We start from the raw sequence: 25,572 nt of genomic DNA on the forward strand, positions 1-25,572 counted from the left end.
CTCCTTGCAGTTCCACTCCGCCCAGTCCCCCATACACCCGCTCGTTCACACCCCCTTATCTTCCACACACACACACACACACACACACACACACACACACACACACACACACACACACACACTGCCTAGTTCACACTCTCTCTGACTGCGGGATGGGATATTACAAAGCTTGGCAGTTCATATAAGTGGTAACTTGAAAAGGTTGCAGAGCTTGCAAAGGTTACAAAACTTAAAAGGCTATGCTAACAGTAACTGAAGTTACAAAGTCTGCAACAAGGTGGCAGAATGTAATGATACAAGTTACAGATCTTACAATCGCATTTGAGCGGAGGCTTTACAGAACAGCTTCCCTTTAAGTGAACGGGTGGGACACACAGGGATCCCACTGCTGCTCTGAGCCAGCTGCTGCAGCAGCAGCCCATCAGTGCCTCAGCCAGAGAGCACTGCCAATCCCACCACGCCTGCCAGCTCCCCGGGCAGAGAGCAGCACCGGCCCCACTGTGCCTTCCAGGGCCCCAGGCAGAGATCAGCAGCACCCCACCAGCTAGGGCCAAGTTCCACAGGGCCGAGTGTATATAGCCCTGCGTGCGGACACCTCATTAACCTACTGTCCCTTCTCCATCACCTTGTGCATTTGGCCATCCAATGCTCCATTCCCAGCCTGGGCCTGGGAACAGCCTTGCTGTAGGCCTGAGAATAGGCTGGTGACTGCACAACCCAAGGGTGCGTAGCCCAATGGCAGAACATACCCCTGGAGAGGCTGCAGCCACCACACACTCATGTACACACCCTCTGTGGCCAGGGACAGTGCTGCCTAGTGATAAGCAGGGGGGGCTAGTAGGCAGGACCCCTGAGTTCTGTTCCCTTTGCTATGGCCCAGGCTCCCCCGCTGGGTAATGCGCTCAGCAGCCCTTGGCTGGCAGGCCCTGGCAATGCAAAGTACTAGATGGGCCAGGCCAGCCCCCAAGTGTGGCGCTGAGTGACTGGAAAATGCCAGTGCCCTAAGGGCTGACTGAGGGGTGCTGGCTCCCCACCAACCTGCTCTATGCAGCGGTGGCTGGCAGCCACAAGGCCTCTTGCTGGGCTCTCCCAGGGCCACCAGCGTGTTGGCGAGTGCTCTGAGCAGCATGAGTGAGGCTCCATATGGCAGAGCCCGCCATAAGGGACACCATGGGGAAGCTCTAACTGCCCCCAGTGCCAAATGCTGTGGGCTGGCACACAGGGGGCTCTATGATGGGGAGGAATCAGGCTGAGGAATAAGAGGCTGATGCCTCGGAGGGTCCCCTGCAGCCATGAGCCAAAGTGGTTTGTGGAGGCAAAGCCACCTAGCAGAGGGGAACCCCATGGTTCAGCTTAGCAGATGTTTGCCTTTGGAAGAGACCTCACACCAGTCAGTTACAGCCTCAAGAGCTGGACTCTAGACCCTGCTCTGCCTATGACCTGCTGTAAGGTCCTGGCCCTGTTGAGTCACCTCGTTGCACCTCCAATTCCCCTCCCACTGTGTGGGGCTCGTCCATTGAGCCTGTTAGCTCCGGGGGAAGGGACTGGGTCCCCCTGTGCAGTGACAGCACCAGAAGACTGAGTGCAGACAGGGGCTCTGGCTACGGCTCTAACACACATAATGAGCCAACAGGAGAGGCAAGTGGGGAGCATTTTGCTTCCCTATTTTCTCACACCCAAATCTGCACTTTGATTCAGTGAATGAAATGATTCCTTGATACAAACCCAGTGTCAGTCAACCCCCTTTCCGCTAATTATCCAATGCAGACCCCGTGGCCCAAATCCTCTCCAGGGCACCTTGGGCTGGGGAGGGGGATTGCACCTGAGGTCACTGAGTGCTCACGCTACCCCCATCAGAACACACCGACACTGAGGACACGTCTACATCACAGACGTAAGTTACAGTCACTGTAGCAATTACTGTGGGTTTTCACATCCACACTGCTCTCCTTCTGGGGCTGGTGCGTGTCCTCACTAGGAATGCTTCCACCCACTTAAAAGGGGCAGCATGGGGGGGCTCTCCTGGGCTCTCCACTCTGTGTGCAGCTCCCCACCGCCTAGCAGCTACTTGGTTCCTGGCAGGGAGCTCTGCACCTGGAGCCCGGGTGGCAGCCAGGCTCCCAGCAGGGAGTCTGGGGGGGGGCAGGCTGGATCAGATCAGGGAGCCGGGGGGGAGCAGGGCTCTAGCTGGAGCTTCCCGCCCACCCCAGGGTGACAGCCTGAGTTGTGAGCTGGGTGAAAGGTTGACAACAGGGAACTTACTAGCCTTTCCTGTCAATTTCACAGCTCCAGCAGGGACCCGTGAAATTGACAAGAATGACAGCCAACAGCCCCTGTAAGTAAGGCAGTGTCTAGTCGCCCTAGCTACACCACCATAAGCCCCACGTCTCTTGTGGAGGTGGAGTTATGTCAGTGTAGTAGGGCACTTACATCAACCTACCTGTGTAGTGTAGACCAGGCCTGAGTCACTAAAACTCCCCGCTTCCACACTTTCTGGCTGGCGGGACAACGCCGCCCAGCTGTTCACCCTGGGAGTTGCTCTTTACAGGCAAGTAATGGGAGGTGGCACTGGTAGGAAAATCCAGTTGATTTCTAAGATGGGACAAGCTTCACCGCTGCAGCCGACTGGCACGCACATGGCCATCCAAGAGCAACAAGCCTTAGCACATGACATGGTCTCACGTCAACGCCTCCCTCCCACCACTACCGCTAGCCTCCTCTTTACAGTAGATTGGTTTCAAGCAAACCAATACAAAACCAGATCAAAATCAACAAACGCAGAGAATGCCATAGGCAGGAAACAGACACATGGAAACTGGGCATCTGAGTGCTGAGAAACAGCGGGTGGTGGCAAGACATACAGCAGAGAGAGGTGCCAGCTCCAGCTCTGGGGCTAACTCAAGCTGCAGTAGGCTTAGCTCCTGGCATTGGATCTCGTTATTATAGTTGGGCTCAATGCTCCAGAGACCTCTGGAGCTCTGCTTAACCCTATGCACTGTGAGCAGATCCACTGACCTCTGTGGGGCTGCACACCCTGCCTCAAATTAAGCCCAGCCATAAGCCTCTGCAGAATCAGGGGGCGTTCTTAAATAAGCAGGAGAAATCATGACGGCACCAGGGGCTGACCATTCCAAGCACTGACTCGAAGGCAACGTTCTGCTGAGAACAGATCCTCAGCACTCACATGCCTGGGGGTGGTTTGGTTTTGTAACGAAAATAAGATCACAGCCATTTATTTGAACATTGAGCTTAAAAACATGCCGAACCTTTATTTCAACTGGTAACCCAACTTTTTTTTTCCAGGTCGGTTCCAGTTCAGCAGGCAGGACAAAATTAGTGTTCAGGTTCAGTTCCGGTTCCACTCCTGGGCTGGAGGGATCTGAGCTGACAAACTTGGGATAATTGCCTTCCAGAAACAGACCTAACATGCACGCTCCTGCACCCAGGTAACAGCTACGGCCTGCAGGTCACGCTGTGGGCACGAAGCAAGTGTTCAGGCTCCAGGTCTGTGTTTTGCAAAAAAAAAAAAAGGGAGGGGTGGGGGAATTTATTGCACTGGGCAAACATCATTCAAAAGGATTGAAAAAGGGAGATCCAGTTCCTTGAACTATGAAGGGCAGAATTGCTGTGTGGAGCTTTCTTGCTGCAGATGGGGAGGGGGTTAAAACTCAAAGCACGTCAGAGACACTTCCAAGAGCAAGCAAGGTAGGTTTGATGCAAAGCACAAACCAAGAGCAAATTGAAATGGAAAGGAGAGTGCTGGGGTACACAGACCCCAGCCTGCTGAAGCCAGGCCTTGCACATATGTTCTCTTTGGTTGAAATCGCACCCCACTGAAGTTTTGCCATTGACTGCAATCAGGGCAGGATTCCACTCCCAAATCCAGCTGGTGCTCTAGCTTATGCTATGGAGACTTTTCAATAATGTAGGCTTTAGAATCTGATTTTGTGGCAAGGCAGCCCCACGTGAAGCCAATGAATCCTGTATTCGCAACAAATGCAAGGGGTAACCAGGATCCTGACAATTTCTTAGCCAACAGGCACTGACAGGTCAGAGAAAATGCCCCTAGAATCATAAATTAGGGTTGGAAGAGACCTCAGGAGGTCATCTAGTCCAACCCCCTGCTCAAAGCAGGACCAACACCAACTAAATCATCCCAGCCAGGGCTTTGTCAAGCTGGACCTTAAAAATCTCTAAGGATGGAGATTCCACCACCTCCCTAGGTAACCCATTCCAGTGCTTCACCACCCTCTTAGTGAACTAGTGTTTCCTAATATCCAACCTAGACCTCCCCCACTGCAATTTGAGACCATTGCTCTTTGTTCTGTCATCTGCCACCCCTGAGAACAGTCGAGCTCCATCCTCTTTGGAACCCCTCTTCAGGTAATTGAAGGCTGCTATCAAATCCCCCCTCACTCTTCTCTTCTGCAAACTAAACAAGCCCAGGTCCCTCAGCCTCTCCTTGTAAGTCATGTGCCCCAGCCCCGATCATTTTCCTTGCCCTCCGCTGGACTCTCTCCAATTTGTCCACATCCCTTCTGCAGTGGGGGGCCCAAAACTGGATGCAATACTGCAGGTGTAATGTCACCAGTGCCGAATAGAGGGGAATCATCACTTCCCGCGATCTGCTGGCAATGCTCCTACTAATGCAGCCCAATATGCTGTTGGCCTTCTTGGCAACAAGGGCACACTGCTCACTCGTATCCAGCGTTTCATCCACTCTAATCCCCAGGTCCTTCTATGCAGAACTGCTGCTTAGCCAGGCCAGAGATTTCCCCTACACAGTTGCAGTGAAAAGTTGCTGCCACTGTAGAGAGCAGCCACTTCAGAGTCCCCTCTCAGCCATGTCACAGCATTGGGGGTTTAGGGACAGTGACAAGGCAAAAAGGAAAGATCTTTAGTCTGAAACCTGCAAAGCTTGCACGGGAAAGCTGCCTGTCACAGAGACACACTGCAATGTCAGACACCACACTGTAATCACATCTTTGCCCCCTGCTGTCCCACAGAATTTGGGACAGCCCCAGGGATTTTTGAGAGTGGGGTCGGAGAATAAAGCAAGCAGTTTACTCCAGCAGGGCAAGGGTTAATCACAAAAACACACATGGGTTCCTGCCCACACCAGCAGTAATCAACCAGCCACTGGGAAACATTCTTTCCTGGCCTGATCCAGCTTCCACTCAAGTTTTCCCATGGATTTCAAGAGGAGCAGGACGGGGCCCTTCCTGCTTAGCGGTTGTACAACTGCAGGACAGCTGGATCGCCCAGTGCCTGACTGAGCAGGTGCCCACCGTTTGCTGTATCAACTTATGGACTTAGGGGTATCCAGGCCTCCCAGCCCATGGATCACTTAGCACCAGCTCCCATTGATACTGCCATTGCAGTCAGGTCCAAGCGGGAGCAGGACTGGCCTTTGGTAGTGAGAGCTGCCGATTCACTGAATCTACTACATGTGCTCAGCACCCCCAGGGTTTGATGGGTCCAAAGCTTCCCCACCTTCCAGGCACCCGAGCCCTTGTGCGCACGCCTGGCGAGTGAATAATAAAACTGACACATGCCCCAGTGAAGAGCCAGAGCCATTCTTAGTACAGTAACATGGTGCACCACTGTAGTAACATTAGGGGGAATGGAACAGAAAAGGGGCTGGTTACAGGAAAAAACATTAAACCTCCCCAATGACATGACCACTCAAACGGAATCTGCACCCCACCCCTAAATATTAGTTCCTTATGTGCAATCGTGTGTGTAGCTATAGTGCAATATCTCAGCTCTGCCCTGATCATGGAGCAGTCAGACAGACGGAGCTAGTCACCAGCATGGGAATCAGACTGGGTTATAGGCAAAGGAGAGAGAACCGAGACACCCCAAACATATCACCAGCTGCTCCCGCAGCCTCTTCAGCTGGCCCTTCCACACCGGGACAGCTCTGCAAGCCGGAGAGCACGATCCTGCCCGCTGTCACTGGTCGCTTCCACGGCATGCCGCAGGATCGGGCCCACGGCAGGGTGAGGGACATGCAAGCTGCGCAGGGAGCGCAATGGTGCCCGCTGTGGGGGCAGTTTGCCATTGCTAGGGAGGTACCCAGGCCAGGCTGAGTGGAGAGGGGTCCCAGTCATGACATGTTTGGATCCAGAGGTCGTCCACCTCCACGGAGTGCCTTCGGGAGAAGGCCCCACACTACCCCTCCACTAGCAGCACTGGTGTCAGGCCACGCTGGGCTCCTATCGGAAGCCCTGCAGCCAGGTGTTTGGATTCACTACACCAGGGCAGCCCACTGTAAAAAAAAAAACACCGAAGGAACTAAAAGCATGTAGTCTTGCATGGCAACCCCATGAACCGGTCCAGGGAATCCCACCTCCTCCTCCCAGCCCTCGGTTTGCCTCCGTCCCCTCTGCCATTTAGACTGTAAGCTCTTCAGAGCAGGGATGTGGCTATTCCTTGACCACCAAACGCCGTGCCCTGTCTGGGCGCTATGTAGAGGCCAGACTCACACCAGTTACGATCAGCATGTGGATCTGAACAAGCCAGCATCTGGCTTCCCTTGGAGGGAATGGGATACTGGCCCAGCTCACGACAGAGATCAGCCGTGCCCTGTACCCCACAGGGCGCTCTGCATGGAGGTTCCACTGAAGATCACACCATGCTGCAGGTTGGGAACCACGACAAGGGGTCTTCCACCAACAGGCAGCCTTTCAGGGGTCGGAGGAGGAGCTTTTTCCCTTTTCAGTGGCATGTCCCTGGCCTCCCGGGGTGGTTTTTGGTGAGCTAGCTGGCAGCATACGCAGGGCTCAGTGCTGAGCTGATGCTCGTTGTAGTAGGTGCTGTGCAAGTCCGACAGGCAAATGCTGTGCCCATTGGCACAGACGGGCCCATGCTAACCTCAGGGTGGGATCTGGGGTGGCCTAGAGCACCCCGACCCTACTGAATAGGATCACCAGGGTTCCCTTGTTCCACACTAAGTCCTTACTGGGACAGTCTACCTGCACCCCCAGAATTTACTCTGTGGGGCGTGTGCACTGGGGGAGGGGACACAGACAGATGGAAATATAATTTCACTGCCTTGGTCTGGACCATACGCCAGGAAAGGTTCTCTCCAGCCACACCCACAGGGTCTATACTACAGCTCCAGAGCCAAACCTTCCCGGACAGCTCTGCAGCACATCACCCACGAGTTGTCCCCACAGATCGCTCTCTAGGGTGCCCCTCTAGAACACAAGTGCTCGCTCTATGCGGGCTGCAGCCCCAGTGCTGGGCATGGCGGGTGTTTATCCCTGGAAGCCCAGAACGGTTGTTAAACGCTGTCCGTGAAGGATGTAAGTGCAGGCCATGCAGTGAACTCAGAGCACCTGTGAGCGCATGCCGGCATGGCTCCTTCCCTTGTTAGCAGGCAGGACGGTCTCTGAAGGGGGCGACTGTTGTATCCGATAGCTGCTCCCTGGGCAGTGGGTGTCTCACATCCTCCCAACACAGAGCACGCCTCGTGCTGACGGCTGTGCGCCGGGATGGCGTGCGATCGCTGCAGCCCAGTTCGGTATGGAACGCAGCTCTCCCCAGTGTCAAGTCAGAACAGGACAGGCTGTTAGGAGGCTTAAAGAGAGAGAGTGAACAGCTCCGTCCCCCTTAGCAGCCACTGGCCCCCCCACCCGGGGGCGGAATGGACGGAAGATTCATTGGCAGGGCCTGGTGCATGAAAGTGGCTTCTTTCCATCTAAACACCAAGGGCTCCCCTGGAGGATAATCCCCAACAGATCCCAACGACCCAAGTGAAGTGCTGGCTCTAAGCTATGTGACAGCGTCCCCTTAGATCCCAGCAAGCCCTGACGGAATACAATTCGACATGCATGAGTTCCAAAGCCAGGTCCTTATGCCAGTGCGTTTCTGGGTGGATGAGGCACGTGCAGGGATGTGGCACATTGATGAGGGGACTCTCTGGAAAGGTGTCGGGAGAGTTCCTCCTGTTCTCAGCTACGACACAAACCTGTCTCATGCTGCTGCCAACGTGGAACGAAGCAGCTCTCCAGAAGGATGCACGGGGCCTGCTCCTGCTCCTTGCAAAGCCAGAGAGACTCTGCCTGCAACTGCAAAGAGCAGGATCAGGTGCCCACCTCTGTGCTGGTGCCCCCTTCCCCTGCATTTTGATGCCATGTCTATGGATGGGAGTGAACGCTGAACAGTGACGGTCCCTCACACTCAGGATGTGCTGCCAGCGCCCCACACAGACGTGTGCAAGGATTGGTGACAAGGACACCCGCCACCCGATCATTCGACACAAGGATTCCCCCCTTTGATGGAGCAGAGCAGCCGTGGTGTAGAGATGAGCCCTGGACTCCAGTGGCTCTGTAGTTCCATTGGCTGCTCCCCCGTCGCTGAGCACCGTCCTCTCTTCGGCTGGTTTAAAGATGGGAAGGGGGGAAGTAAAATTCTGAAGTTTCCCCAAAAGGCAGAAGTTGGAGACCTTCTTCACCGCCTGTGCTTCGCACACCCCCTCATCCCATGCTCCTTGTGACCCCTGCACTGAGGAGCAGACAGGATGCCTCCTCCCCCCCACCCCAACACACCCTGGTCAAAACTTTCTGACATTTATACATTATTTAAGACACGCTGATAATATAAATTACTGTCTCTATATATACTATGTATAGGCAGCAGGTCAGTCCAGGAGGGGGTCTGGTGGGTCTCTGTTCATTTCCCTCGCTCCTCTGTGCAGTGCTGGAAGCGGGTGAAGCTCATGAAGACCTGCTCCAGGGAGATCTGGCTGACAGAATAATCCTCCACGTGGAACTTCTCTTTGGCTCTCTCCAGCGCTCCGAAGACCTGAGGGGAAGGCACAAGAGGCCGGGTGACTCCACGTGGTTGGGCTTGGGGGTAACCGGGTGGGACTCTCTGGACTGCATTATGAGAGAGGTCAGATCAGGCATCTCTATCTACACAAGCCTCCCCTAAGTAACTGGGTGTAGGGCTGGGAGTTCACTTTGCAGGCTTGGTTCCTACCTTGCAGGGATGCCCAGGAGCCCCAGTAAGGGTGGCATGTATCCCGTGGCACAGCGCTGGCTCCAGGCAGCGCTGCACTCTGACAGGGGTCACGGGAGGAGAACCTTGCTTGTGGTACCACCGGCTGGTCAAATGGCAGGAGTGGATGGGTTTCCACAGGAGCTGGGGCTGACTGTCCTGACCTGGCAGGGGGGTTGCTGGGGCTCAAGGTGGAGGGTGTTTCGTGAAGAGTCTGCCCGTTTAAAGAACACGTCCCTGGGCTGGAAGCAACTGGGTTGCACAGTTCACTGAAACCCAAGGCAAGCGGCTCAGGCCAGGACAATCTGCACGGCGCAGCCTGTGCAAATTGCATCCCACAGCGCTTTTGAGCTCAGCAAGCGGCTCAGGAAGACAGGAGAGAGTCAGAGCGAGGGGGAAGGGGGAACAGAGGCTCTCAGATAAGATTGACAAGACTGAGAGTCAGCATGACTGAGAGACTGAGGCTGTTCCAGATGGAGAGAGCTGCAAAGAAGGCGGCTCTCACACCAGTAGCAGAGACATGGCCCGAAGGGCTAGGTTGGTGGCAAGTCCAAGGCAAACAGGAGCAGAGGGAAGAGAAATGGGGGCGGGGCAATGGGTGTATGCGACAGGGTCATGCTTCCAGGAGCCTTCGATGTGCTGGACCTGGGAGCTGCAACAAGCCAGGTGAGAGGAGATGAAGGGGGACACAGAGCCCAGGGACGAGGGTTAGGGGAAGGGGAGACAAGTGGCAGGTGAGAGCTGAGAGAGGGACGGGGGAAGCACTTCTCACCCAGGACGGTCAGCTACACTGAAGCAGAGGTTTCCATGCACAGGACCAGCAGGGGGCGTGGGCAGCAGGGCGAGTCACTCCAAGGCATTTGGGGATGCCCCGCCCGCAGCAGAGCTCCCTCAGAGCTGCAGTGCTCAGCAACCCCCAGCCCAGGCAGGCTGGCTTGGCTGTTTCCGGGGCAATCGTTTTTGCCAAGAGAAATCTGAAAGCCCCCAAAAAGGGAGACATTTTGCCCAAGCCAAAGAGGAAACATCAGTTCCAGAGACACTCAGTCAGGGCAAGCTGCCCCAGTCATGGCACCTACTGGGCTGAGAGCCAAAGGCTGTGATCACCCACAAGCTCTCAGCGCTGCCCAAGGGGGAGCGGTACAACCGCCGCGGGCACCAGAGTCCAGCCGCTAACGCACGGCCCAGCGCTGCCCAAGGGGGAACGGTACAACCGCCGCGGGCACCCAGAGTCCAGCCGCTAACGCACGGCCCAGGGCTGCCCAAGGGGGAGCGGTACAACCGCCGCGGGCACCAGAGTCCAGCTGCTAACGCACGGCCCAGCGCTGCCCAAGGGGGAGCGGTACAACCGCCGCGGGCACCAGAGTCCAGCCGCTAACGCACGGCCCAGGGCTGCCCAAGGGGGAGCGGTACAACCGCCGCGGGCACCCAGAGTCCAGCCGCTAACGCACGGCCCAGCGCTGCCCAAGCGGGAGCGGTACAACCGCCGCGGGCACCCAGAGTCCAGCCGCTAACGCACGGCCCAACACTAGCAGAGCCTTTGGCCGCACCCACATACACTGGAATTTCTTTATTGTAGCAGCTTTGGGTACCATGTGCCAGTCATAGCACTGAGTTGGGTGGGGGACACCACTGACTCATTCCTAACTATTCTAGAGAGATTTAAAGACCTCCTGAAATAGTGCCCCCTCCAATTACCCATCTGCTCTGGGACAAAAATCAGCTTAAAAAACAACCTGCGAGAGGGAAAGCCAGAAAGATTAGCACGGAGAGTAGGGGCAGGGAGAGGAGCTGAAGCTATTTTTAAATCAGTGACTTCTGATGGCCTGGATTTCAAACAGACAGTGTCTCTTTAAACAGACACCAGTAAATGAATGTCAGTGGCCTGGTGGACATGCGTGTTAAAGCAAAGCCCAGCTGGAATGGATGGATAATCCATTGGATAATCCATCCATTGGAACGGCAACCAAATGACCAGGGCCACCCAAGTCCCTCCATTCACTCCCTGCTTCGCTCCAGTGCCTCTTGTGTCTGCTATGGAAAGGGAGAAGCCTGGGTTGGCCTGGGACAGATGCTAGCAGCCTCTGGCCTGCCCTCACCTGTGCCCAGCTGAGGTTCTTGTTGGTCAAGTGATAATGGACCATGCCTTGGTGCTCGTGCTTCAGGACGCTCCCTGGGGGAGACAAGCAGAGGTTAGTGCTGAGTTAGGAGACTGCAGGCGACATGCGCATGCAGGGGTGCAAACGGGGCACGCTGCCGAGCCCCACCCCTAGGGCTCCCCAGCATGAACGGGGGCCACATCCCAGTGAGGGGTTGTACCTGGAAACATCTTCTCCACAAAGGCCTTGAACACCTGCATGTCGCCCTCCTCCTCGGCCCTGGTTTTTGCCAGCAGGGTGTATCCGCTGCCGAACTTGCTCTTCAGGTGCTGGGGGCTGCCCAGGCATTTGAACTGCCCGTTCACCATGATGGCCAGCCTGGTGCACAAGGCCTCGCACTCTTCCATGCTGCAGGGAGGAGAACAGAGCCATGGAAAGGAGGCAGCACCCAGAAGCGACGATGCTGGAACATCCGGGGGTGTTGCTGCCTGGGACTGGGGCCAGGCATGGGAACCTGGTCTTCACCCACGTGGGAGGTGGGATGCCAGCTCCACCGTCCCTGCCCCTGCTCCGCAGGCCAGACGCCGTGGACAGAGCTGAGTGGGTTACACTGCGAAGGACTGCGCACTGCTACCATTGCAATAGTCATTCAGCAGGTGCAACGAACACTTGCCCGTGCAATACAGCTGGGTGCTCTGGGATACAGGGAGCAAGGGCTAGTCCATTGCAGGGAACCTCACAACCAGCCTGCCCCGCTCCTTCCCCTCCACACCCCCCACTTCCTCCTCCTCCCTCTCCCCACTGGAGCCCAGGAAGGAAAGGGGCACCAGGCACCTGTGGGAGGTGATGATGATGGATTTCCCGCATTCCCGTGTCCTGGTCACGGCATCCCAGAGCAGGCGCCGGGCCACAGGGTCCATGCCAGTGGAGGGCTCATCCATGAAGATCACTGGAGGCCCGCCGATCAGGGCAACGCCAGCGCTCAGCTTCCGCTTGTTGCCACCGCTGCAAGGGAGGGACCGACAAGACAGGCAAATTTTAAACTAGCTCTGGGAGAGCCAGGCTGGGAGAGCATCGTGCACAGCTCTATGGGATGCCGAGCTGTCTGGGCTATGCCGGGGTGGGGACAAACCTGGGGCTGCAGTCCCCAGGAGGGAAGCTGGGGCATCTCCTCGAACCATTCCCCCCCCAGCTATAACAGGTAATAGTTCGCACAAGCCTGTGTCTCAGTGCCCTGCGGTGCATTTACCTGCACAGCCCCTTCAGGCAGGGAAAGTTTCTCCATTTGACAGATGGCTAAGCCCAGGCAGAGAAAGGGCGGCTGGCCAAAACCTCTCAGCAAGCCTGTGGCAGAGTTGGGACTAGATCTTAGCTCTTCTGATTCCCAGCCCTGAGCTTTAGCCACTCGGCGAGGCTCCCGCAGGCATTCAGGTTTCCAATCCCACCCACAGAGCCATGTCTGGGCACAGAAGGCCTCTGGGTCTCCGTCTCACCTGTAGGACCTCACTAGCTTGTCCGCGTGGGGCTCCAAGAGCAGCCCTCGCAACATGTTCTCCACGCAGCTGCCGATGTAGCGCTCGGGAATCCCCCGAAGCCGGGCATACAGGCTCAGTGTCTCCCGCCCCGTCATGTGATCCAACAGGGCATCAAACTGAGGGCAGTAGCCAATCCGCTGCTGGACCTTGGAGCAAAGGCAGGCCAAAAAAAATAAGCCAAGAGCGAGGGGCTGATTTCACTGAGATCACCAGCAGGAGGAGCTTTGTTCTTGCCACAAAGACTCCTTCCAATACTAATTATTTTACAGTAATTACATCGGTGGGTAGATTCAGACCACAACAGCCCTGAATGTACTGGGTCTCCAGACAGACACCCACGTCTGAAAGGGCCCTATGACTAAAATGTCTTCTAACCAGCCTGTAGGATAATGAGTCATGAGAAGCCACAGCACCAGAGCACGGGTGGCTGGTGCTTGCCAATTCCTACACAAGCTTCCTGAACTGCTAGTCTGACAACACCATACTACTCTATTCAGATCCTCTGTGTGTGGCTCAATTCAGCTGGCTGTGGCTACCAGGAAAGAAAGCTACACTCTATGTCAGGGGTGGGGAAACTACGGCCCACGAGCTGGATCCCTGCAGCCCGGGGCGGGGCAGGGAGGCAGAGGGCTCCGTGCATTGCCCTTGCCTTCAGGCACCGCCCTCGCAGCTCCCATTGGCTAGGAATGGGGAACCGCAGCCAATGGGAGCTTCGGGGGAGGTACCTGGAGGCACAGCAAGAGCAGCACATGGAGCCCTGTGCCCCCCCCCCCCCAGGGGCCGCACAGGGACGCGGTGCCGGCCACTTCCCAGAGTGGAGCAGTGCAGTGTGGGGCAAGGGCAGGCAGGGAGCCTGCCCTGGCCCCGGTGTGTGCTGCTGCCACCCCGGAGCCACTTTAGGTAAGTGGCACCGGGCGGGAGCCTGAACCCCTCCTGCATCCCGCCCCCCAACTCCCTGCCTGCACCGCAACCCCCTGCCCTGAGTCTCCTGCCGCAGCCCGCACCCCTCCTACGCCCCAACCCCCTGCTCTAAGCCCCCTGCTACACCCTGCACTCCTCCTGCACCCCAACTCCCTGCTCTGAGCCCTTGCCACACCCTGCACCCCAACCCCCTTCCCTGAGCTCCCTCATACATCCCACACCCCTCCTCTGCCCCAATCCCTTGCCCTGAGCTCATTCCTGCACACCGCACCCCCTCCCACACCCTGCATCCCAAACCCTGTCCCCAGCCCTGCATACAATTTGTGGCCCTCGGCCCAAAAAGTTTGCCCACCCCTGCTCTATGTACTGCCTGGCAATAAGCAAGAGGAGAAACTGGTCACTCAGAGAGCTCAAGTGGGCACCATGCAAAGTTACTCTCTGTACAGAACATCTGGTATTTTGCTCCCCAAATCCTCACTTGCACGAGTGACATTTGCACCAGACTCCTATGGCCTGATCCCCAGCATTAGTTTCTGCTGGCTAGCTTTCCAGGTCTTAACTCTGTGTTCCCTCTCCCAAATCAACACCATCTGCAAACCAGAGCCCAGAGATATGAATGCTTAGCTGCAACACCGGCTTCAGCGTGAAACAAGATCGCAAGCTCCTAGCCAGTTTTATTCCGCAGCTGGCCCTGCAGATTCAGTGTCTGTGCAAAGGGTGCTGTGCTCCCTTGTGTCTGCTGCTTCCCAAAGAGGGGCTGCTGGGGGTGAGAGACAGGGAGAAGAACAAACTAACGTGGGGAAAGGGACAGGCACAGAAAACCTCGTTGGAACTTTGTCAGGATTCGAGGAGAGCCCTCAAAACCGATCCCCAATGTCAAGGTGGATTGTCTTGGGGAAGGAATTGTTAACGTGCCTGGAGCAGCAGTACCCTAAATGATCATGGCCCATTCTCCGGATTCTCTGCACGGCTACCAGATGCTTAGTGAACAAGAGAAACACTGCTGCTTTGGCTGACACCATTTCCTCACTAACATTTCCTGAAAGCCAACCAAGATGGACAGACAAAGGCCAGCTCATCCCATTTACGGACTAGAGGTCCAGTAGTCTGTCTCACAACGGTCAGCACCAGCTACTTCAGAGGAAGGTAAAGAAACATGATGGAACAGCCTATCCATAGGGGTGTTTCTCATCGATTCCCCATCAGTTAGTAACTACGTTATCCCATAAGGTATCAGGGCTTCGATCCCTTCTGAATAATTTTAACCCTCTCGAATCTAACTGCAGATGTTCTCATTAGCCATAAAAGGTCTAAGACTTGTCTGAATCATGCTAAAATCTCATTGTGCAGCAATGAGTTCAACCAGCTAATTATACATTATGTGAAACATTTCCTGTAACTAGGTTTATTGAATGTGTTGCCTTACAACTCCATTGAGTACCCACCATTCTTTTAAATAGAAATTGTGACAGATATGGCAATTTCCTGCAGTATCCTTAAACTTAATTCAGCAAGGTTTTTCAAGTAACTTGGGATCCATTGCACTAAATGCAGTTTATTGATTATTGTGGGCCGTGACTGTCTGTACCCTTGAGGGGGTGATGGGATGTAAGGCCTGATTGGAGGATATAAGGACTACAATGAACAACATGCCAGAGGAGAATGGACTTTTGACGTGGATTTCCTGGGAAACGTCTAGGGGGAGGGGAAAGCAAATTCCCCACCTCTGGTAATGCCAGAACACAGCCTTTGGGAGCTCCGCCCTGAGGAGAGGGCCTTTGCCTGCTGATCCCCTGTTCCCACAACCTGGACATCTGTCATAAATATAAAGGGAAGGGTAACCACCTTTCTGTATACAGTGCTATAAAATCCCTCCTGGCCAGAGGCAAAACTCTTTCACCTGTAAAGGCGTTAAGAAGCTAAGATAATCTCGCTGGCACCTGACCCAAAATGACCAATGAGGGGACAAGACACTTTAAAAGCTGGAGTGGGGGGGAACAAAGGGTTTCTCTGTCTGTGTGATGCTTTTGCAGGGAACAGATCAGGAATGCAGCCTTACAACTCCTGTTAAGTTAGTAAGTAATCTAGCTAGAAATGCGTTAGATTTCCTTTCGTTTAGTGGCTGGTAAAATAAGCTGTCCGGGATGGAATGTATATTCCTGTTTGTGTGTCTTTTTGTAACTTAAGGTTTTGCCTAGAGGGATTCTCTATGTTTTGAATCTGATTACCCTGTAAGGTATTTACCATCCTGATTTTACAGAGGTGGTCCTTTTAATTAAAATTATTCTTTTAAGAACCTGATTGATTTTTCATTGTTCTTTAGATCCAAGGGTTTGGGTCTGTGCTCACCCGTACAAATTGGTGAGGATTCTTATCAAGCCTTTCCCAGGAAAGGGGGTGTAGGGCTTGAGGGGATATTTTGGGGGAAGACGTCTCCAAGTGGGCTCTTTCCCTGTTCTTTGTTTAAAACTCTTGGTGGTGGCAGCATACGGTTCAAGGACAAGGCAAAGTTTGTACCTTGGGGAAGTTTCTAACCTAAGCTGGTAAGAATAAGCTTAGGGGGTCTTTCATGCAGTCCCCACATCTGTACTCAAGAGTTCAGAGCGGGGAAGTAACCTTGACAACATCAAAGGTCAGACACGTGTAATGAAATAGATGACCTGACCAGGTCACTGTTCTGTGTCAGAGCAAAGGCTGTTACGAACTTGAACCCCCAGAAAACCCTCTGGAGGGGTGTGAAAGGCTGACTCCTGCCAGAGCCCTGCTGAAGACAGGGTGATCCCTGGTGAGATCACTAGCAGGCATGTAGGTTTTTATTGTTTGATTTGGTTTTCTCTCACCTTAAGAATAAATGAGCTGCGTGAGAACTTGTAACTGCTGACAATTCACACCATTACAGATCCCACATGCTGCCTGCCACCAGATTTGTCATGGTGCAGACAAACGGCACAGGTATTCCCACTGTGGTCAACCAAGGGCACCGGCTCCTCAGCCATCACCTCTCTTGGGCGGGGACCTACGTCTCTCTCCTGCCAGACTGGGGCTTTCCTAGGCTGCACAGTTCTGCCCTCTGCAGCGATATCCCCAGAAAACCAGACTGCCTAGGCAGGCCAGCATCTGCGCTTGGTTTCTTTCCAAAGGCTGGGAACAGCTGTGATTGCCAGCAGGGATAAGTTACTGTCGTCAGAGTGCACCATGGAACTTTTGTTCACCTGGCCAGTTAGTGCGCTGTAGATTTACACCTTGGCTTGCCCTGCACTAAGTCTCCATGACAAGCCCTAATTTGCATGCTTGCTTTTAGCAGCCTATCTCATGCTGGGTAGCTTAATCCACTTTGAGTACTGTGTGTGGCACGCTTCAAAGAGTGACTGAAGTTATCCAAGTGTTGAACTTGTTTGATCTCTGCCTTTACAGCAAAGGGGGCCAGTGTGCCAAGTAACCAGATTTCACTCAGTGGAGCAGGCTGGCTGGACAAGAAAGCAGCTGGCTCTCTGCATTCTTGGGATCATTATTACAACAGCCTACAGCGCAGCACCCCCAAATCCTGCTTCGGCCCTTCCACGTACTAGACAGACAGCCGCTAACCACACGCACGGAGCCAGAAGCAGCATCATGCGCTTTGAGAATCAAACACAGGGCACGGAAGCAAGACTGCTCCCCGCCCCGCCCTGCCCCTCCAGCAGTGCCCGCCATGGGTGGCACCCAGATCCCAGCCTTGCCCCTTCACTCGCTGGCGTTCGGTACCTTTTTGATGTTGGCCAGAATGCTGTGGCCGTCCACGTAGGCATCCCCCGAGGTGATGCTCTCGTCGCCCGTCAGCATTTTGAAGGTGGTGGTTTTGCCGGCTCCATTGAAGCCCAGCAGGCCGAAGCACTCCCCTTTGTTGACCGCCAGAGAGATTCTGTCCACAGCTAGCAGGGACTCACTGCTGTTATACACCTGGGAGAATGCAGAGAGCCAGCACTCACTCACAGGGAGCCTGGGCTGCTTCTGTCTGCCACAGATGCACTACCACTGCTTCCTGACTGGGCGCTGGGCTCCAGAGGATGCTCAGGGACAGGGCTCAGAAGGGGACCCCAAGAGCCTTGTGACAAATGAAATCCAAGCCCTTGACCTGACGCAGGGCTGAGAACACAGAATTAGATCCCCACCACCCACCCCTGCCCACCACAGCTGTGCCCAGTGTGACAAGGGAAGCTGACCACAATGTGGGCATTTGGCATCCTGAGTGTGAGCAGCGATGGGGCTCAGGCCCCTGTCTCATGGCAGCCAGTGTGCAGGGCCTTACCATGCAGTGCTCAGGATCATAGACTCATAAGACTGGACGGGACCTCGAGAGGTCATCTAGTCCAGTCACCTGCACTCATGGCAGCACTAAGTATTATCTAGACCATTCCTGACAGGTGTTTATCCAAGCACCCAGGGAAATGACGAGCATGGGCACCTCACTCCACATCCACCGAAGCCCAGGGCTTTCCTTGGGCACTTTGCAGTCAATGCCTCCCCATGGACATGCCAACAGGACACTCCAAGGACTAACAGCTGCACTCTTTCACCCCAGCGTGCCCAGCACGGCGTGGTCAGCATTGCCACTCACCAGGGTGAAGGTGGCCTTGTGGAACTTGGCATTTGTGCCAAGTTGCTGGGGATACTGCAGGAGGAAAGGCCTGATTTTGCTGCTGTGCAAACGCTCCCCCGCACGGCTTTGCTAGAGCACCTTGAAATCCAGACCTGCAACATCCCTGCTAGAGCTGCAGTGGCACAAACCATCCGTGTCCATCCCCTTTAACCTGGGACCCCTGTAGGGATCGGATCTGCAAGGTGCCTGGGCTCCAGCTCACCTTGGTGAGCTCCTTGATGACCAACGGGCTGCTCAGCGATGACAGCAGCTCTGGCGGGGACTCCAAAACCTTCTTTCTCTCATCTGCCACATCCCTGTCTTCCGGCAGCACAGGGATCCTGTTCAGCAGCATTGCCTACGCCGGTGGAACCAGAGGGAGTTACTGGCAGGGGCAGGCGGGCTGCCTTGGGCTGACGGCGGGCAAGCCCCCAACACGGAGAAATGCAATGTTCCGATACACCCTGGATGGATCCTCCCCCCCAGCCAACCTGAGGATTGATCCCCCCACCCGGTTGACCCTTCAGCCTAGTTGACTCTAGGAACAATTCTCCACTCTGCACCACGCCTGACAGCCCTGGTTGGGGGGGTGGGGGGAGGGAAAGAAACCCCCATGCTCAGAGAAGGACAGACCAGTGCTGTGAGCAGTTTAGCGAGGGCTGGAGAAGCCACCCCAGATTACTCCTGCTCTTAGTCAGCAAGAAGATGGGATTTAGAGCAAAGAACAGGTAGTTTGTGGCTCCGACACAATGACCACACCTCTCATAGGCCTTGTACTCTGTTGAGATTTGGCTTTCTTTCTAAGTCATGCTCTGGGGGGCTTTCCTTACACCAGACTGATGCAAACGCCCCTGAACTGAATGCACATCCCCCAATCCCAATGGTCCCAGATGCTCGGGGACAATCAGGACCAGATCCAAACTGAGCGCTTTGGGTGCAACTCCAGTTTGTATCATCACCCCAAGAGCCAACGGGCCCAATTCCCATTTACACCAGTGTCACTTCCCTGACATCAGCAGAGCCAATCAGCAGAGTCTCCGCAGTACCCCAAGCACACAGGTACCCCCTGCAACACCGGGCCTGGCAGACTTCCTGCTGCACAGGCTTGTGCCCAGGGGCACATGCACAGTAGCCAAACCTGGCAGAGGGGACCATGAGCAGGGCAGTTGCTGGTATGAGTCAAGAAAAGGGCACAGACCATGAAGAACGAAGGTGGGGGATAGAGGAGACCTGGAACTACAATGCTCAGTCAATAGCTTACCCATTTCCGCCTCCTACTGATGCTGCAGATGAAGGTCCTCACTCTCCAGAGGAGGTTAGTTTCAATGAGGAAGAGGAGGAGGAGGAAGGCGGTTCCCTGGACACTCAGGGAGGTCAGATATTGCCCAATCCCTGGAGTCTCCCATGAGAAGTAATTCGTCTGGTAACTGATATCTGGAAGGGGGGAAAAAAAAAAAAAAAAAAATCAGAGGTGGGTCATTCCGCCCTTGGGTGGGAAGGGAGGATTCTCCCTTTTATGTTTTCAGAGTGAATACAGCCGGGGCTTCCCCCCTGCACAGCTCGGCCAGTGCCCCCCGGCCCAACCTGCCGCATCCCCTAGCCGGGGCTTCCACGCCAAGCTACCTGCTCAGCTCGGCCAGTGCCCCTCCCCTGAAACCTGCCACTCCCCCTAGCTAGGGCTTCCCCCGCAGCTAGGCCACTGCCCCTCCTCCGTGCCGCACCCCATCAGTCAGGGAATGCAAACTGGCAAGGATCTGGTGATGCAGAAAGATGCCCATGAGGACTCACACAAAGACCACTGGATTCTTCACTGTTTGTCCAGAGCTTAACCTAGTTCCTCCGAGGTAAAAGGCTAATGCCAAAACCCCACTGTGCCCTTCCCCCTCCCCATTAGCCTTTAACCATCTCCTCATTTCTTGCTTTCCAAACAGACTTCTCAGCTCCACCATCCAAGGGCAGGAGTGGAACCCCAAGGTGCTGGAACCACAGATTTCCCACGCTAAGGTGTCCTGAAGGAGCACTAACTGCAGAAGCCAGGCCTGCCAGCCCCAGAGAAACAGGGAGGCAGAGATTCGCCCTTGCTGTGCGTTCATACGTCAGGGACCAAACACCAGTAAGCTTTCAAGTATTTTTCACCTCTCTCCAAGATCCCCCCCGTGAACTCTTCTGTCCTGGCCCATCAATACCATGGCTCTGGATGACCATGAAGGTTCTAATCAGCTCTCCAGCTCCCCAGGAGCCCAAATGCCAAGTCAATAAATATAATTCCGCTTGTCAATTTGCACTGGTTTCCCCAGACGGAGCAGAGCCTCAGGAATACAATTGCACCATGAAGGCACTCAATAGCACCAAATGTTACAGAGGGGTGAGCAGCATTTGTAATCCAAGTTCCCTCAAATGTCAGCAATGTTCCTTTCTCTCCCCCTAACACCCAACACCTCTCAGAAAAATCCGCTATGGACACCTGCGCGTGCCATCTTACTGCAAGGTGCGTAGGGATGCTGGACAGTTGTGGGCTGGCGAGCTGAGCAGGGAGCAACTGGGACACTCACTGAATGCTTTGCAGATGATGTTAGCTTCGATGGAAGAGGTGCAAAACTGAATGAACTCGTAGTTCTGGTAGAAGTCACTGATGCACTGGCCCAAGCAGTAGTTGGGCAAAATCAGGAAGATTTTATCCAGGGTTTTGGACAGGTCCACGAGGCCCAGCTCTGAAAGAGAAACAAGATCAGCAGGTCGGACTTCAATGATGGAACCTGCTGTCTCTCCAAGAAAACACAGTGCCAAAACATCAGAGTTTACAAAGCTAGGAGGGAAAATGAATTGGCACCATGGTGCATGGCAGAAGGAATGAATCTGCAGAGATTTCCCTGCTCACAATTAGCACTGTAGGGTCCCCCAGCAAAGGAACTGAGCAAAACCTCTTTCCACTGGAGGCCAAATCATCTCAGCGTTCTTACCAGGGGGGTGGCTGGGGGTAGGGGGATTCTGCCAGGAGGGCAGCGGGCAGCTCCTTTACCTGGAATGCTCATGATCGTGACCGTGAGGAAGGTGGTCGTGCCCGAGAAGATGTTGAAGATGGTGAGGCGCGTGTAGGCTGTAGCTGCCGCTGAAAAGAAGAAGCTGAGCAGGTACATGAGGGGGATGATGGCCCAGCCGTAGAGCAGGAAGATCAGCATCACATCGACGAGGTGGCTGTCCTGGGTGAAAGCTTTCACATCGAAGGCTTGGAATATCACCTTAGAGATGACATTGAAAGGAGAACCAACATGACTCCTAGAGCCTCCATCGGAACAGGCCAGACGGCAGGATTGTTAAGCTGTTAGCTAACTCTTCACAGACACTGCCAGCTCCCCCCGGGGCCTGGGCAGAGTCAGCTGGGCAGAGTCAGCTCATGGAGCACCCCGCTCCACACAACCCCATCAGCTCCCACCAGGGTACGACAACATTCTCCTTCTAGAAGAAGCCATAGATCATGACATCGGGAGTAAAGCAACACTATTTACACTTCACCACCACCACAAGTCTTTCCAGCAGGATTTCTGTAAGCCAGAGATGCAGTTTTTCCTTTTGGTCCTTTATAGTAATCGAGACAATAATGGATCCAGCTGGGATGGTCCCATTCTATCTATCCCCAGACTACAACACTGGGCACCATGTACACATCTGAGCATCTCGGAAACATCAGTGAATTTATCCTCAACCCCTGGAGAAACAGAGAAATATTATCCCCATTTTATGGATGGGGAACTGAGTGACCGGGCAGATCAGTAACTTGCCCAAGGTCACAAACGCAGGCTGAGGCACATCAGGCCAGTGGATCCAGGTCTCATCACCAGTTCATGCAAGCCACCAGTTCGCATCCCTCATGAAGAGGCTCAAGGAATCCATGGCAAATGGGCCATCAAGAGCTGGCCAGGGAGGGCTGCCCATACCACACCCCTGAGCTACATGACATGGTACAGCCCAACTGGATTGGCCACATCAGCATCTCCTACAGCTTCTGGCCATTCGGGAGCCACCTTCAGCCCTGCTTTGCCTTTTACTGTAATAAGATGGCCCCGATGATAGGAGATGTGTGGGAGTTGACAAAATTACTGGCCTAGCGGAAACGGGGGGAGAAGCAGTAGACATTATATATCTTGATTTTAGTTAGGCTTTCGACACAGTCCCACATGAGCAAATTAGGGAAATGTGGCATACATGAAATTGCTGTAAGATAGGTGCACAAGGGGTTGAAAGACTGTACTCAAAGAGTAGTTATCAATGGTTCGCTGTCAAACTGGGAGCGTGTTGCTAGGGAGGTATCACAGGGGTCAATCATGGGTCTTGTATTATTCAATACTTTCATTAATGGTTTGGATAATGGAGTGGAGGGGATGCTTATAAGATCTGCAGATGACACCAAGGTGGGTGTGGTTGCTAGCCTTTGGAAGCCAAGATTAGAATTCAAAATGACCTTGACAACTGCAGAATTAGTCTGAAGTCAACAAGATGAAAGTCAATCAAATCAAGTGCAAATTACTTCACTTATGAAGGAAAAATCAAATGCACAGCTACAAAATGGGGAATCACTAGTTAGGCAGCAGCACTTCCGGAAAGGATCTGGGGGTTAGAGTGGATCACAAACTGAATGTGAGTCAACAAAGTGATGTAGGTGTGAAAAAGGTGAATATCATTCTGGGGAGCCTTAACAGGAGTATTGTATGTACGACACAGGAGGTAATGGTCCTGCTCTGTGTGGCACTGGTGAGGCCTCAGCTGGAGTTCTGTGTCCAGTACTGGGCACCCCACACTTTAGGAAAGATGGGGACAAACTGGAGAGTGTCCAGAGGAGAGCAACACAAAAATAATAAAAGGTTTAGAAACCATGACCTGTGAGAAAAAGTTAATCTGGGCACATTTAGTCTTGAGAGGAAAAGAAGGGGGGGGGGAGCGGAAGACACCTGATAACAGTCTTCATATCTGTTAAGGGGTGTTATAAAAAGAGGAAGGTGATCAATTGTTCTCCAGTCCACTGAAGGTAGAAGAACCAGTGGGCTTAATCTGCAGCTAAGGAGATTTAGGTTAGCTATTAGGAAAAACTTTCTGACTACAAAGGCAGTTAAGCTCTGGAATAAGCGTCTAAGGGAGGTTGTGGAATTCCCATTGAGGGAGGTTTTTAAGAGCAGCTGGACAAAACACCTGTCAGGGCTGGTCTAGGTTGACTTGGTCCGGCCTCAGTGCAGGGGGCTGGACTAGATGACCTCTCGAGGTCCCTGCCAGCTCTACATTACTATGATTCTAAACCAGGGACATGTCAGTGGTGACTCACCAGCATCAACGCACAGGGAATGAGGAAGTTAATGAGGTCCCAAAGCAGGGCCGAGAGCCAAAAATTGGCCACGTAGACCCCGCTGACAAACTGCACGTGCTTGGCCTTGATGGCTCTCTCGCTGACCAGCAGGAGCGCGAAGGTGCTGGACAAGGAAGCCATCCCATAGAGCAAGTTAATAGCAATGGCGAACCCAGTCTGGCCTCTAAGGGAACATTAAAGCAACTGGTTAGCAGGGGGAAAATCCCACCAGAGCAATACCGAGCATTTTAACTCATGCTGAAGACTACGCTGTAGGCTGCACGCAGACCAAGCTGGTGGCTTGAGCTACTGCGGCTGTATGGCCTATTGCTATCCCCTCCCCCAGCATGGATTCTCGTAATGCCAGATGGGATCCTGACCATCTTCCAGACCCACCCCTGGGCTCCCTCCCAGTCAGTCTAGGCAGCTCTGAGACCAGTGCTCCAGCCTGGAGAGCGGATGGGCATCTCCGGGAGACGTTCCTGGTGTAATGTGTTCAGCATTTGCTGCACCAAAGGGCAAATCCTGAGCGGTGCTGAGCACCTGCAACTCCCATCGACTTCAGTAAGAACTGCAGACACTGTGCACGACTCAGAATTGGGCCGCAGCAGTTCACCCCTGGCTGGACCTTTACGCATCACACAATTCAGCCTCAATGGCAGGCTGCTTTGGCTGTGGAGAGGAGACCAGGGCTGGAAAAGCATGGTGTGCCAAGGTGCCAGCAGAGCTCGAGCAGCCCTTGTCCGCCCCAGGCTCAGCTCAAGGGAGCCAAACCCACGCCCAAGACCTAAGTGAAATAAAAATGAACAAGCACTACAGTAGTAACCCAGCGTCTCCACCCACGGCTCTCAGAGCACCTGGCAACCATCAACTAACCCGAACACTCCCTTGTGAGATCAGCAGCATGATTCTCTGGGAAGAGAGGGGAGTCAAGGCACAGACAAACATGGTACTGCTTGGCTGAAAGCGGACATCTCCGTTGTCAAGTATATGCCGTTAGACACCTACAGCCTGACTTCCCAAGGTGTTCATCAGCTCTATCATCCACAGCTGGTATCCTGGGCCCTCAGCACCTCCAAAACCAGGCTCTAGGTGTCTAGAGACAGACTCAGCCACTGAGACACCCACTTTTGGCTATTTGGGTTTACATGACCTTGGGCGAGGTCACGCAGAAAGTCTGTAGCACAACTGGAAACAGTGCCCTGATACCCTGACTCCCAGGCCTGTGCTCTTGCCTGAGATAACACTCCCAGCTTTGTTCAGCCTTGGGAAACTCTGCGCGGGACTCTCCGCTGGTGCAAGTTAGCGTGGCTTCATTGGAATGGATGGAACTAGGCCTATTCACTCCAGCTGCGGATCTGGGCCCCTAACCCCTGGCATGAAAGCAAGCAGTAAGGAAGCTGAATGTACTCCATGAGTTGGTCCTTCGCCGTCTCGGTGATGTTCCGGGGCTGGGGATAGTTGGTGACAGTGATGGAAGCATTGGGTCCAGCCAGCAGCCGGAACAGGGCGTTGTCTGCCAGCATCAGTGCAGTGGCGGAGGCATGATACGCCTGGTTGTTGAACAGCGCCGTGACCACCGTGCGGTTTTTGACCTCTCCGAAGGAAGCAGCTGCGATGTAGCGTTCGTTGAAAGTTCCGCCCTCCTCCGCCGCTCGGGAGATCAGGTACTCCTCCAGGTCACCTGTGCCAGGCACACCCACTTCACCATTACAAACGGACCCCAGCAATGCACACCAGGGCCCGAGCATAAGAGATACCAGGCAACTACACTCCACCAGAAGTCCACGGGAGCAGGGGAGGCTCCACACCTCAGAGTCCAGCTCTAATACAGCCTGATGGGGGAATTAGGTGCAAGGCTGAAAGAAATCGCATGCTATAGAGGCGGGTGGGTCTTAGGTTTGTGTTGGTGGTTTTTTAATTCAACTTTATTTTAGACAAACCTCAGAACATGCTGCATGGCTCTGCAAATCCCCAGGGTTTGGATAGGACACACATGACAGGCAACTGATAGATCTGATCAGTGATAGGCTGCTTGCTTAGTATAAAACGGAAATGCCC

The 25,572-nt window shown here is 54.2% G+C and overlaps 1 protein-coding gene across 1 annotated transcript in view; it reads right to left on the minus strand.

Moving 5' to 3' along the window:
• Positions 1-5,555: 5,555 nt before the first annotated feature.
• Positions 5,556-25,572, minus strand: part of ABCA3 (ATP binding cassette subfamily A member 3) — an 86,091-nt gene continuing 66,074 nt past the window's right edge. Inside the window, exons 20-31 of the mRNA XM_074965726.1 lie at positions 24,922-25,195; positions 23,491-23,695; positions 21,196-21,415; positions 20,729-20,887; positions 19,438-19,610; positions 18,400-18,534; positions 17,303-17,497; positions 12,596-12,783; positions 11,937-12,107; positions 11,323-11,510; positions 11,103-11,176; positions 5,556-8,811 (exon numbers count right to left, since the gene is read on the minus strand). Coding sequence (XP_074821827.1) covers positions 8,680-8,811; positions 11,103-11,176; positions 11,323-11,510; positions 11,937-12,107; positions 12,596-12,783; positions 17,303-17,497; positions 18,400-18,534; positions 19,438-19,610; positions 20,729-20,887; positions 21,196-21,415; positions 23,491-23,695; positions 24,922-25,195 — 2,114 coding nt within the window. The 3' untranslated portion in view covers positions 5,556-8,679. The remainder of the gene's footprint in view (positions 8,812-11,102; positions 11,177-11,322; positions 11,511-11,936; positions 12,108-12,595; positions 12,784-17,302; positions 17,498-18,399; positions 18,535-19,437; positions 19,611-20,728; positions 20,888-21,195; positions 21,416-23,490; positions 23,696-24,921; positions 25,196-25,572) is intronic.

Source organism: Natator depressus, chromosome 10, assembly GCF_965152275.1.
Source record: "Natator depressus isolate rNatDep1 chromosome 10, rNatDep2.hap1, whole genome shotgun sequence".
NCBI classification, from domain to species: Eukaryota; Metazoa; Chordata; order Testudines; family Cheloniidae; genus Natator; species Natator depressus.